The sequence below is a fragment of the Mycteria americana genome, chromosome 2 (genome assembly GCF_035582795.1).
Source record: "Mycteria americana isolate JAX WOST 10 ecotype Jacksonville Zoo and Gardens chromosome 2, USCA_MyAme_1.0, whole genome shotgun sequence".
Lineage (NCBI taxonomy): Eukaryota > Metazoa > Chordata > Aves > Ciconiiformes > Ciconiidae > Mycteria > Mycteria americana.
The window spans coordinates 7030284-7044825 of NC_134366.1; the positions used below are offsets into that span (position 1 = coordinate 7030284).

General features: G+C 42.8%; 1 protein-coding gene across 1 annotated transcript in view; it reads left to right on the top strand.

Annotated features, from left to right (window-relative positions):
* LOC142405259 (sodium channel protein type 5 subunit alpha-like) overlaps positions 1 to 3742 on the top strand; it is a 222068-nt gene extending 218326 nt beyond the window's left edge. Inside the window, exon 28 of the mRNA XM_075492326.1 lies at positions 1516 to 3742. Within this exon, the coding sequence (XP_075348441.1) occupies positions 1516 to 2750 (1235 nt within the window). The 3' untranslated portion in view covers positions 2751 to 3742. The remainder of the gene's footprint in view (positions 1 to 1515) is intronic.
* Positions 3743 to 14542: the final 10800 nt, after the last annotated feature.

The window sequence follows — 14542 nt, forward strand, 5'->3', positions numbered from 1 at the left end:
AACCCCAGTTCTGCATAACAGCCAAAGACAGAGAATTAAAAAAGCCACATGAAAAGGGCACATGCAGACTGCTATTCTTTTGCTATTTACTTTTTATTACATCAGTGTGAAATAGCCCTTCAGGGCAGGTTTGGGCAGGTGCAGTGAGTCTGGCTGTTCTCAGCCCTGTTGTCTCTGGAACTTTGAATCCTCATCTACCCAAGGGATGAAACAGAGAGACACGGTTTTATTGTTAATGTGTGCCTTTCGCTGTCCTGCAGCCCCAGCCATAGACCATATGCTAGGTGCTACAGAAGTGCAGGTCAAATGTGAATCTGAAATCCTGCCAAAAGAGTTTTCATTGAAGTTGGAAATAGAGTAGCAACTGGAAGATCACCAACTGATCCAGTAAGCAGAAGGAACTCAGAAATTTGGCTCTTCCAATACAGTTTCCATTTTGAAGGAGGGAAGAGGTGAATGAAAAACTGTTATGTTAGGAAAACAGCCATCTTCTTATTGACTGATGCTTCTATTGCTCTAAGCTCTCTCTGGTGGACCAGGGGGACTGCAAGGTCCCAATGCAGGAGATCCCTAGGGCCCAGAGAGCAGCCTGTGCTTTGGGGTCCTTGGATCAGCCAAGACCACCTGGATTTCAGAGATTTGGGTCACCCAGGGAACATCACTACCATACAGCTGTCATCAGAGCCTTGATGCTGGATGCTCAGGATATGCCCATAGCAGCCAGTTAACCAGAGCTGTCACGGTCATAGTGCTGCTCCATGATCAACCAGGTCGTTTCAGTGTCAGAGGGCTTGGGCCATGCCAGTGGGCCTTCTCCCAGGCTGGGCTGGGAGACATGAGCTCAGCACAGCTCAGTGCAGCCAGGGACCTTTGGCATTAGACAGTCTGGACCGAGCTGTTCTGTTTCTGCAGGAAGAGTTTAGCTACAGGGATGCAAGCTCATTTCCTTGCTAGGACAATCTTAGCCTTTAGTTCCCTCCCAGCCCATCAGGGAAAGTGGAAAAATTAATAAGCAAACAACCAACCAAGCGGATTTCCAGTAGAAATCTGCACTGTTCTGGTGGTGGCTCAGAAAAACAGGACCAGCTCACCAGCTTTTCCGTGCTGACTCACAAACACTTACAGACAAAAATATTGTCAAATCAGAAAAATGCTCACCAGCTACACTCAGGATAAATGGCTCAGGTGACCAAAAGTCATAACCAAAAGTCATGACCAAAAGCTGAAGATAGGTATGTCCCATCTGAGTTGATCCTGGTTTCTCATTCCCGATAGACCAGCTTTCCCTTAATAAAACTACTGCTACCATTGACACCTTTGCTCATAGTCTCAAAAGCTTGCACGGATTAAATGGGCATGAAAACATTAATGACAATGCCATTCCCTTTATCATAGGTCTTCCAGTTTGGGGAACTTTTCATTGATTTTGTCCATAATCCTGACTGATTGCTTTAAAGGGAAGCCTCGGGTTATTTCCCATGTACTAACTCACTGTTTTTCTCTTTTCTTTTCAAGGCACCGTACTTTCTGACATCATCCAGAAATATTTCTTCTCTCCCACACTCTTCAGAGTCATTCGCTTGGCTCGGATTGGCCGGATCCTAAGACTCATCCGGGGAGCCAAAGGAATTCGAACTCTCCTGTTTGCCTTAATGATGTCCCTACCTGCTCTGTTCAACATTGGCCTCTTGCTTTTTCTGGTCATGTTCATTTATGCCATTTTTGGCATGGCTAACTTTGCCTATGTGAAGAAGGAGTATGGCATTGATGACATGTTCAACTTCCAAACCTTTGCTAACAGCATGCTCTGCCTCTTCCAAATCACAACGTCAGCTGGCTGGGATGGTCTGCTCAACCCTATTTTAAACACCGGACCACCATATTGTGACCCAAACCTTCTGAATGCAAATGGTTCAAAGGGAGACTGTGGAAGCCCTGCCGTAGGGATTTTATTCTTTGTTACTTATATCATTATATCATTTCTCATTGTTGTAAACATGTATATAGCCATTATTTTAGAGAACTTCAGTGTAGCCACTGAGGAAAGTACAGAGCCTCTAAGCGAGGATGATTTTGATATGTTCTATGAAATCTGGGAGAAGTTTGACCCTGAAGCCACTCAGTTTATTGAGTATTCTGCACTTTCAGACTTTGCAGACGCGCTGTCAGAACCTTTGCGCATAGCGAAACCAAACAAAATCAAACTCATAGCAATGGACCTGCCCATGGTCAGTGGAGATAGGATCCACTGCTTGGATATTTTGTTTGCTTTTACAAAAAGGGTGCTAGGAGAATCCGGAGAGATGGATGCCCTTAAAATACAGATGGAAGAAAAGTTCATGGCAGCAAATCCGTCTAAGATCTCTTACGAACCAATTACAACAACTCTCAGACGGAAACAAGAAGAGGTCTCCGCCATCGTCATCCAGCGGGCCTACAGGAGACATTTGTTTCGGCGCTCCATGAAGCAGGCATCTTACTTGTACCGGCACAGAACTTTTGACAGCAGCAACCTCGAGGACGATGCACCCGAGAAGGAGGGTCTTATTGCGTTCATGATGAACGAAAATTACGGCAGGCCAATAGACAAATCAGAAACTCTGTCCTCCACATCTTTCCCTCCATCCTACGACAGCGTCACCAGAGGTACGAGTGATAATCTCCAGCTGAAGATGACGGACTCAAGCAAAAGTGATGAGGCTATAGATTGTCTTCTCTCGCCAGATATGGATAAAGAATCAATTGTTTAAATGTTTGTTTAGAATGCTTTCAAATATTGTTTACAGAATGTAATGCTGTAACTACACAACAGTTGAAGCAGCCTTCTTATTAAAAATTAGTTGCAAAAGAAACAATGGAGTTTTTACCCTTAACTACAGGAGCCTAATAAGTCATATAACCTTTGACCCTGCTCTTTTTGACTTGGCTCAATATTTATATTTATATATGCACAGGAAGGATCTTTGCAGGGTCATAGCTGTTATATCAATGGTGTGAATAAGAATATGCTAGACTGTAAAACAGTAAACACAGTGTATATCTATCCACAGATAAAGCCTGGCTGTATACATTCATTTAAGGTCTTACTCATATTAGTGTGTTTACTTATGGCGATGTATGACCTTGCATTCTAAAAAGAAAAAAAAAATATCACAGCTGCTGTAGCAAAATGTAACACTTACTGTATATGTTGTGAATGGTCTTTCATAAATTTATTATATTTGATATTTTTTTACTTAAAAAAAAAGTCTCTTTTTCCATGGAGATTAATGATCCTTACACTCTTCATGACGAACTCTGAGTCAAGGTAATAGGAATTTGTGGAATCCCCATCGTTTCAAGAGGAAAGTTGTTGCAAAGTAAACTATCAAATTAGCAACATTTTAACTGTTTATTACACTAAGCCCTCCCTCTTGGGACTTGCAACTGCTCATCAGCAGAAATACAAAAAAACCAGAGAAGGAAATAATGTCAAAATAATGAGAGAAATGACTTGTTCTATCCTTCAGGAAACTAGACAGTAATGGATTCTGTTTGTAAAACTGTTAATAAAAGCACTAATTTTTTAGTATGTTTCAAGAATCTGCTTTGAATACCGCAATCAAACTCACCCTAGAAGTAGTGCATCACGTTTGTGTGTAGTGCTCCAAAGCACCATCTACGCTGGCAAAGTTTCTGTTAAGGTAGTGGGATAGGTTACGTTTTCCCGAGGAACACTGAGCTAAGCAGCCTTATTGGAAACTCTGTGCATTAATATTACTCCAAAAATACTACTATTACTACTACTACTACTACTACTGCTACTACTACTAAAAACATCAATTGGACCATGCAGAACGGCTGCGACAGTGTGATCAAGAAGGTGGGAGGGGAATTGCCTCTGGATCTGTATGTAAATTTTGAGATTCTGAATCCTTTCTACTCAGTGTCCATCTTTCATTTTCTCAGACGGTACAGTTAGATTACTGGGGAAGGACAAGAAATACAGGAACCAACAAAAAGAATCTACTAGAAAATAGATACATCCTCATTCCTGTAGGCAAAGTAATATTTACAGTTGATGTGTCCATCAGCTTCAGGCCAAAGAAATGACAACGGGGTGAAAGGTGGATGTGTGGCTGTAGAAAAGTATTAGAGGTTTTACGTGCTAACATAGATTATTATTTATTATCAAACTTTCAGCCTTGATAGAATGTGAAAAAGTATTTATAGAATATAGAGACAAGTCCATCATTACAGACAAGTTCTTTCTTTTTCACCTTCAGATTGATTGTATTTGGGTTTGGTTGGACTTTATGGAAAATCTTGAGATTTCTGTAATGAGCCATTGCACTTTAAGGGAGAGTAATTGTGCTTTTCACCTTGGAGAAGCAAAGATATCAAGAATGTATTTAAGGTGTATTGTCATTAACATATAGTTACATCCCAGGTTGTAAAGGAGTCAAAATCCACATGGGGTGGCAACAAGAATTAAAGCGACATGTTACAGTCAAGTTTATCTATGGCCATTGTTATCTGTCCTCTAAACAAGTCAGAATATGTAAAGACAACATGTCAAAAGGATGACGATGTATCTGTGTAAATATGGGCTAATATATTCTCTCCATTCATTGAGAGGTGTCTCAGGCATTCACTTGAGAGTGGTCTATCAGTTAATTCAGAGGATTTGCCATCAGGATTCCTGGGGTCTATTCCTGATTCTTACTACATGATTTTTAGGCAAATAATTTAACCTATCTGTGCCTCAGTTTACCCATCTGTAAAATGGGGATAATAATACTTACCTACCTCACAGGGGTGTTGTAAGACTTTCTGGTTGCAAAGTGCTATAAGGGAATGAAACGTACTATATAAGTATTATTATAGTCATGCTCTCTTGCCCTTTTAACCCCATGTCTATGGTGTATAACATAGGGCTGTTCCTCTCGGGATTTTGTTGCCTTTAAATCTTGTATGTAATTAGATTCTAACTTAAGGGAACTACTCTTCGTTCCTTAAAGTGAAAACACTCTTTATTCTTTTCTCCCTCCCCACCCCTAACCCCCCCAAAAAACCAAAATTGCTCAAGGCTTCTCAAATTAGAGAAACTTTATACAGATTCCCTGTGTATTTATGCTGTAATGTTATTCTGACTGTACATATCACCCAGAAAGAGTATGCGATTTTTATATTTATATGCATATATATATATACACACATACGTATATCTATACATATATATGTATCTTGTGAGTTTATAGAGTGGCTGACACTCAGAGGACATGACTTACTGATTAAAATGTTTTCTTCTCAATGGGATTTAATGATCATTAGCAACGAGCTGCTGCCTATAATGAAACTGTTTAATTAGAAAATAGTACATTCATTACCTGCTGAACAAGCATTTATTGGCTGACAACTGGTAAAATTATTTTCCTGTCAAAGATTTAGAATAAAAAAAGAGGGAAAAATACTAATGAAAAGGAGCATTTCTTATGTGATTTTTTCACATACAATATAAACTGTTCAAAACCCAAGGAAAAAGCCAGCGTGCACTCAGCAGTGCAGTGTTGGTCATGCTGTTTTAAAAATATTTTAATCGCTTGTAACTTATATTAGAAAATATTCAACCGATATTCTTATTAAGAGTCAGGCCCAGTAATGAACGGGATGTAATAGGACGATTAGCTGGTCAGTGATTATATTAGAGAAGAGCTCTTCCTCTGGTCATTTCACCCTTGCGTTAAACATTTTATTGTCATTGCTGTGAGACCCTATAGTACTGATGCAATTACAAATGGTTCTGTCTTCTACCCAAAACCTGTAAAAAAAAAAAAAATCATAATGCAAAAAAATCTGAAAGAGGGTCTTAACTATAGATGTTTACAGTGCAACTTTCTAAAACTGAGTTGTAAATTACTTTCAAAACCTTTGTAACTGGAAGGTTGGTTTTCTATTGGGTTTTCTATTGTTTTGTGGCACATTTCTTTAGACCTGAAGAGGGCATGGTATCTTTGTATGGTATGCAGAACTCCCCTCAAAAACTTCAAATAACCTCACTTGCAGATCTTTATTAATGGAGATGCCGATCCGAATCTAGCAATGATGCAACCTCCCGGTGCAGTGATTTAGTTAAAGACACTAACTCAATAGTTGGCCCACACTGTCTATAAGCATGGTGAGTGCTACCATTTTTTCTGTTGATTTGTTCAATAAAGGCTACCACATGAATCACTCAAGCTACGAAAAGAGCGAGGAAAATATCAGCCAATATCATAGGACATATTAAGCTGTTTGTACCTGGAAAAATTCAAGTTTATTATGTTTCTTTATTAAATAAATAAGGATAACAAATATTTCCTGTGGCTTTTTTTTTTTTTTTGGTTGTTATTTTATCAACATTTATGTTATTATGTCTCTGACTCTTTTTCAGCACATTTGTTTGGGAAAGGCATGGTGACTTTTGTTAGAAGGCTTGTCAGTGAGAACCCCTCCAGTTCGTCTTGCATTGTAAGGCTGACTACAGGGCATTAAAGGCTTGAGCCAAAGCTTCTTGCAATCGATGGAGAATTTCTGGGTACTTCAGATGAATTTGAAGCAGACCCGAAAGCTTGTCTTCAAAGAGAGTAATTTATAGGATGATCCCAGCATTGATATTTCAACCCATCCTGCCCAGTAGAATTAGCTGGAGGAAGAAGGGTTTTACTGGAAACATGGGATCCCACCTAGAGATTAAAAAAATATATATAAACACGATTTTCTTAATGGTAATATGGATGTCTTTCCAGTTTAATTATATTGATTTGCATTTTGGTTAATATTATATTAGTTATATGTTACAATTTATACTAAACAAAGAGTAACATCCTTCCCAACGCATGCATGCCTTAATTCCGAAAGGAGCTTCAGAAGGGACACAGACGACCCTTAGCTGTTATCAGCATGACTGAATCAGCCTTATCTTCACCCAGGCTAGCACCAATTTGGTTACCCTGTTTCAGTGCTCTGATTTCTATTTAAACGTGGCAGGTTCCTAATCACATTAGAACAGAACAAAATTGAGCTGGTTTAAACTGCAATGGAAAAGTCCACTCAGTCCTTTGAATTAGTTTAATAAAATCAGTTTATAATCATGTTTTACATTAACCTGGGGCAGTCTGACTTGTGGAAAAGACTTTTTTTTTGAATAAGCATTTGCTAAAATGTGTCATATAATAATATAACTTCTGAGTAATCGTGTGTATAGAATAAATCTGAAAAATTTTCAGCAAGATGTTTTTGGTTGGAAGGAGACATTTGCTGAAATGAGAACTCTCTGTGGAGACATGTCAGGTCAGTTAAGGAAATTCCTGGTTAGACTTTGTGGTCAAAATTCCCATGGGAAGGAAATTCAGGGTCATAATCCCTACTATGAAAATTTCCACGCTTAGATTTTTACAGGAATCACCTAACTCCTATACATGTGTTCCCATCACTGTGCTAGGGGCTGCTTTGGGTTACAGGACTCTCCTTATTTTCATGCAGATCGTGGGGAAGTTTCTAAAGGCTTTCAGATTTTCCATTTTTCAGGATGAAATTTTTTAAAAAAATTGTCAAATGGATTTCTTGTTTTCCAGCCCTAGCAAGGAACCTGGAGGACTGGCTCCTCAGTAAATGTGAATTTTTATAGGGTTTGTTGGGGTTTTTTCAATCAGTCAAATTATGTTGATTTTACAAAGCTGCAGATCTATTAAATCAAGCCTATGTGAAATCCATGAGATCAGAGTCAGGACCTGCAATTTCCAGTTCCATCTTGAGATTTTTTAGTGGTTTCAGTTCCTTCTTACTTTTGATGCAAATTGTCTTACTAAATACCAGGATCATTTCTGAAACAAGTCTGCATTAAGACAGAGACAGTTAAAGCAGTGCGGGCAAACTCAGGCAGTTTTCTTAGAAAAAGCCACACATTAGCAGCTTGTTTTAGATTTAGAGAACTTTTATAATCATCAAAAGGAATGTAGGAAGAGGAGAAATAAAAAATAAATGCTTTGCAGCACAAAGCCTCCGCTGGGCTCTAGTATTAAAGGACGCCCATGTAGGATGACAGTAAGTGTCGTGTTTCTGACAACAGCAATGCATTTTTCTGCTGTGTGCCGGGGTGCTGAGACAAGACCAGAACTGGATTTAAAACCAGAGAAAACAGACAGGAGCATAGCACACACAAAAAAAAAAAAAAAAACCCCAAAAAAAACCAAACGCCTGCGAAACGGCTGCTTCTTCATGTCAATTCTCCCAGCGAGCTGTGAAAGGCTGGCCGTGCCGGGCGAAGAACAAACATGGAAATCCTTCTGAGTGTTTACATATTGCAAAGAAATAGCAGCCGTGTCAAAGGGAAAGCATGTGAAAGCAAATAGTCTAAGGGGAATAGCTACTGGCAGCAAGCAAAAAAATGTTTCAGAGTCAAACGTCACCGATAACCCCACGAGGGCTGGAGGTGTTGGGCTGCAGTGTGGGTATGGGTTTGTCAGCACCTCTGCCCGAGCTATTTTAGCCAGCTGACAAACAGGACTCTGAGCGGCTCCTGGCCCACGTGCTTTTGCCGCGGCAAAGTTTCTGAGACCACTGCCGCGGTTGCTGTCCCGGGAGTCTCGTTGCTTTATGTTGGGTACCGAGTCCCAGCCAGGCCAGGGCATCAGGGGGTCTTTTTCCCCTAGAAAATAACTATATTGAACACTGCACAGTCCCAGAAACCACGATCCAGTGCTCAAACATCACCTGAGTGTCTTAAAAAGTGAGATTTTTTAATTCAAAAGGCACGTCTCTTGTTTTGATTTTTTTTAATTATTATTATTTTGGTTTTATTTCCCCAAAACTTCAAGGATATGTCCTGGTGATGCTTTCAAGCTTTCTGTTTTTCTAACAATTATGTTAGGAAAAAACCTGGGGCTTTAAGAGAAAGAGACCAAAGACTGAGACAGTTATGATAAAAACATGCAAAGTGCTCCTAAAAGGAGTTAAAATGCTGTTCTCTGCTAAAAGGTGACTTGAACTATGTACCTGTACTTTAAAACATCTGTGTTTTGTGTGAAATCCCAGTTACTCTAAAGCCAAAGGGAATTTAGCAATTGCCCTTAGGGAAGCCAGGTTTCCAACCCTTTTTTTTTTTTCATATAGACTATCCCAGTTGCTCACATTTGTCTTAATTTTTAATCTTCCCAAACCTGCAGACCAAGCACAAATAAAATAATTTTCATTTTTAGCTCAGGGACAAGCTGTGCAGGTGATCAGGATTTCTGCAGAGGATACAAACCTGGAGTCATGGGGCCCAAAGGCAACATAGGACAATTCAGCCCTTGGGGGCCTCGGTGACATCTTGGACTGCAAAGGAATTTTTGGCTTTTTGGAGGACAAGCTAAGTCCTACTAGGAGGAACTCAGGAGCATGGTTTGTCTTGGTGATGTCCGAGAAGGAGAAAAGCTCACTGCACCGTGCAGGGCTGACTTTTTAGAAAATCTTTGTGGGCTTGCAGCCCAGGCACAAGGAAAAGTTGACCCTAAGCCCAAAGCTGTCTTCTTTCTACAGGCCCTTTTCTAGACAAAACCACATGCCCACTGCAGAGCTCTTCACACTCTTTCTTTGCAGGACCTGCAGACCTGCTGTGTGGCTGTAGGTACCGCTCTGAGCCCACTCCCAGCAGACGTGGAAATGCTGCAGGCTGAGCTAAAGAGCTTCAGGTTAGGCAAAGCTTGCATTCGCGCTTTGGGCTCTAGAGCAGGTATTCTCCCAAGAAGCCCTACACCCTCCCACACACCCCCATGTCTGTTCTGCACCTTTGTATCACCTTTATATCTGCTCTCCATCCTGCAGCTGTTTCCCAGTTTGCACCTGAGTGGGGCAAGGTCTGCGGGGGAGGATAAATGCCCAGTGCACCTCTGGGGCTGCTTTCCTTCACAGACTGGTGCAAAGGGCTGCATTTTCTCACAACAGAGCATGGCAATGCTTGGAAGGTGCACCTACTATTTCTGGAAGGTGTTTTATTGATCTTGAAGGAATTTAATATTTTTTTTTTTACTGAGCCGCAGACCACAACTTGCAGTCACACCCAGGTTAAATCTTAAAGAGGAGTGGACATCACTTCCACCTGTGCTTGCCTTACCCCACAGGCCAAGCAAGGCAGAGAAAGAGCTAGGCAACTTTAAACAAGCTCCTTTCTCTTATTACGGGAGTGGGGACTGAAGGGATGCGCTGGGGCTTAGCTGGGTTTGTTGTGGGGTCTGGAGTTGGTGTGAGGTTTGCTGGAAAGACTTTGAGGGAAGCAGAAGAGAAGAAGGTCCGCCTCAGCCTGTGACAAAGTGGGGGGCTGTGGTTTGAAGGTGAGTTGCTCTGGATGGTGCAGGAGGAGGTTTGTGGCTGTGACAAGTGCTTCAGCAGCACTGTGCTGAGCTGCTGCAGATGTGCAGGGTCTTCTCCAAAGCCTGTGATTGAAATGGGGTGAAGACAGCGGTTTCCCTTGTGCAGTAGGAGAAGGGAGCCCCTTACCCAGAAGGGGAAGTTTGATGGTGATCTCTCAAAGGAGGGTAAGTGCCTCTGAAGACCCGTCTGGCTTTCGGCGGAGACAAGCTACATGCTCACAGGGTCCATGTCCATCTGCCTGCGTCTCTCCACCCAGCCTGTTTCAGTCTGGTTTGATGGAGGGGTGGGAGCCTCAAAGATAAGTGAATTCCTATGAGTTTTGTGAAAATAAGCAGCTGGGGAGATATCCACTGTGAGGCTTCAGCAAGCAGGAAAGGTTATAAAAGAGCTCAGGTCTTAAAGAAAAACAGAACATTTCCACAGAGAAGTCAGATCTTATAATTGCCTCAGTTTGTAAGGGGAACAATTAATTTGCACTTGTTAACCACCAGGGACTATCAGTTCCATGGCCTGAAACACAGGAGATCAGATGCTGCTACTTCTACTTCGAGATTTGTTTGGATTGCCTTCGCTATCAAATGGGAAGACGCTCGAGACCGAACCTACAGAACCTATTGTACTTTTTGCTTTCCATGAGGAGCTGGGAGGATGGCTATGCACCTTAGGAGTAAGATCAGCCTGTGTACCCCTCTCCCTTCCGCACTTCTGTGAAGTGCTTCTCATCAAAAGTTTGAAGAGTTGAGAAAATATGGGGAGAAGCAAGGTGGGGGGTAGGAGCATACAAATACCTCGATTTGCTTTGGTACAAGCAGTTATTGAATAGTGTAGTTGGTGGGCGAGGAGGTAAGCTAAGTGGTACCTCAGTGATGATGACGCTGGCATAAATCACTTGCAATAGGCGATGCTCATCTCCATAGCATCAGCAGTGATGCAGACTTGTAAGCAGCTCAGGGTTGCACGCAGAGCCGCGACGGATGCCTCCATGTGTGCGCAGCGCAGATAACTGCTTATCTGCATGGCTGGTGCTCCAGCATTCGTTTATCCCCATAGAAATGTCGCAGGGTTTAGCTGGGCAGGCTCTGCAGCCTCAGGGTTGCACTGCACAAAAGGCTGCCCTGACTGTCCTCTCCAGGCAGCGGGGAGGTGCAGAGGGCAGCACTCTGGATGTGCTCCTGCCTGTGGGGCTCCCATGGTTAGATTCAGCTCCCAAAAAGTGTGTCAGAAAGTACTGTGATACAGTAAGTCAAAAGAGAAGGTGAGGTGGGCTAGAAAATGTCCACAGGAAATAAGGTCCCCTTTCATTATTTTTATTTTTTTTTAAACACAAGGCTGTGTTGGGGTACTTGGATTCAAATCTTCTTTCTCCTCATCATCAGAGGAAAGCCCCTCTGAAGCCCTGTAATATTCAACGCCAGTGCTGCTACCCCTGTTAGTTATAAGCCAAGCTGTTTCTCTCCTTTCCATATAACAGGGCACACCGCACAGCTGGATGCTGGTATAAGGTAAGAAAGAAAAACAACAATTAAAATGCCCTGTTTAAAGGCCTAAGTTGTTTGCCATTCAAGTCGTAGTGAAATTTCTTTTGCCAGGAGTGGTGTGCCTGGCAAAATGCAGCTCCCTGCAATAACATTTGCAATAGAGCCCGGCTAAATGAGTGATACCACTTTCCCCACTGAGAAGACAACAGAAGCCAGCAGAGAAACCATCTAACTTCTCTCACATGGAGGCTTGCTAGACTCCGGGGAGGTCGTCTTCATTTTGCTGCAAGCTTTTAGTGGTAAACCAGAAAAAGAAATGTTCAGCCGGGTGAAGTGGGGTTTCTGGTCCTATTCTGAGCCTGATGTTGGGCTGCCTCAGTGTAGCTGAAGAGAAGTTGTCCCCTGTGAAAATAGGAGTGCACGGTGCAAGGGGAAGCCTGTCAGGTGTGACCACCAGGCACAAAGCCCCAGTTTGTCACCCCGCTGTTGACCCATGCTCTTGCGCTCCATCATGAGAAGGTTTTGCATTTCACATGTGGTGTGCATATGCTGGGAACCATAATCCACAAAGGCTGCAGAGCTTATTTTTGGGTAGGGTCTCAAGGACTTAACAGCTTCGGGGGCCAGAGCGTGAACCTGCTACCCAGCAGCTGCGATCTCCTCACACCTCAGCCTCCCTGGGAAGGGTGGGAAGATCAGCCTGAAGATTAGTCGGCCTTCACATTCTTGGAGTGTTTGGCATAGAAACACTCCTGGACACTGACAGGGGGAAGGTGAAGGGCTACCCAGGCTCTGGAAGGTGGTAAACATGGCACCTGTCCAAATCTAACAGGGGTAGTAGGGCTGTTGCTTTATAAGGTTGTACGTGACATGGGGAGCGGTGGGTGACTTGCTGGCTTACACCTCTCAAGTCATTTCAGTGTCACAACATGTATTGGGAAGGGTGGACAAAGCACACCCCTTCACGCTTGAAGTGGGCCATCCTCCTTACTTTCCTCTGAAAGGAATTTAGTTCACGAGCTCAGAACTTGAGTGGGGCAAAACAGGGGATTTTCAGTAAAACCATATTATCACCTCCGTGAAGGCAACCAGGGTGTGTCTTCCTTGGCAATCTGTCTTGGAGCAAACTCCAAATAAAGTTAAAGGGAGCTTCCCAGAGTAAAGAATGAGATAAAACATGATCCTGCAGGAATCTTTTTATCTCATAATGTTTGCAATTAGCAATCTGAGCTTTTGTAATCCACTCTGTTCTTGGTGTAGGTAGTTGATGGTTGCAGGTATCACGGTTCTGGTCACAGAGCTGTGTCCAGATCCCTGAAGCCTGAAACTTAAGGTCCTTACCCAGCTCTAATTTGAGAGCTTTGACTCTCACACCAGCTGACTACATGGATTAAATGCACGTAAATACCTTCATAGCGACTGGCAAAACATACTCGTGACGCTATCCTAAATTGGGATGCTCTCTCTCCAGGGGTGTCAGTTTGATGTTATCACCTACTCGGCAAATAAATCCCTTTATTGAAGGAGGTAGACTTCATGCTCTCCAGTCAGGCCCACAACCAGCTTCTTTACCCTCTAAGTCTGCTTTGCCATCACTAAAGCTGGTTTTCTAAAGGCTGCGGTGCAAAGATGCTGTTATTAATGCTTCGATATCATCTCTGTTTCAGCTCAGCTTGCTATGAGTCACTCTGATGTTTGCACCTTGGTGCTCTGTCTTATTGGTCTATAAAAGAGTCGGGATGAGAGTTTCCATTCCAAACACTCATCTCCCTCCCAAGCTAATGGGGTCAGACAGGTCTGCCTGCAAGATGCGGATTTTCTTAAGGGCGTCACGTCACTGACAAAAGCTATGAGAAGGTGGTCCCTTCAACACAAATCAAGCGTTCCTTGGCTTACAGCACTTGCTATACTACTGTGCACAAGGCAATGCCACACATCCAGCATGAGACACGCTTCATTCCCCCACCCCTCCAAAATGGTTGAGATTCGCTACTATGGTTCCAAGTGCTAGTTTTCTGCTGATGTCCCTGTTTGTAAGGATATATGTTAATTTGTGACTATTTTTTTTTTTTTTACTTTGGCTATAGGGTTTAGGTGAGCACAATGAAAACATGCTCCCTGTTAACCTCAGACATCAGTAGTTCTGGAGCAGTAAGCCACGCAGGTCTGTTTACACGAATGAACCACATCTTGGGCTGTATCTCCGACTCATACAGGTTACATCCATGCTGGTAACCAAAATGACTCACAGGTTGTTCTTCTTGCCCAGAAGCTAAATAGCATGGCAGGACTAAACTCTGATCTCCCTGAGCAGGGTCTCACCTTCCAACCTGCTTAGCTGGAGCAGTCCTTGGCCAGTCTAAACCCTGAAAAACATGTTTGGGAGGTGCAGGTTTACCTGGATCAGAACAGTTCCAGGGATCTTCCAGTGCTCACCTATCAGGGCTTGCTGCTAGACCAGCCTCCACCAAAGCTTCAAGACCTCCCAAGAGGGGAAAAGAAAGGTAGGTAGAACAGGCAGCTGATGATGGGAGACAATCAATGAGAAAAGGGAAGGGGTGTGAGGGTACAAGGGGATTAAATATGCATGGCACAGGATGACCTGGCAGCATGGGATGACCTGGGGACACCACCAAGCTGCTACCACTACCAGAAAGCACACAGGGAGCAAGTGGTGCAGTGCAATTTTGTAG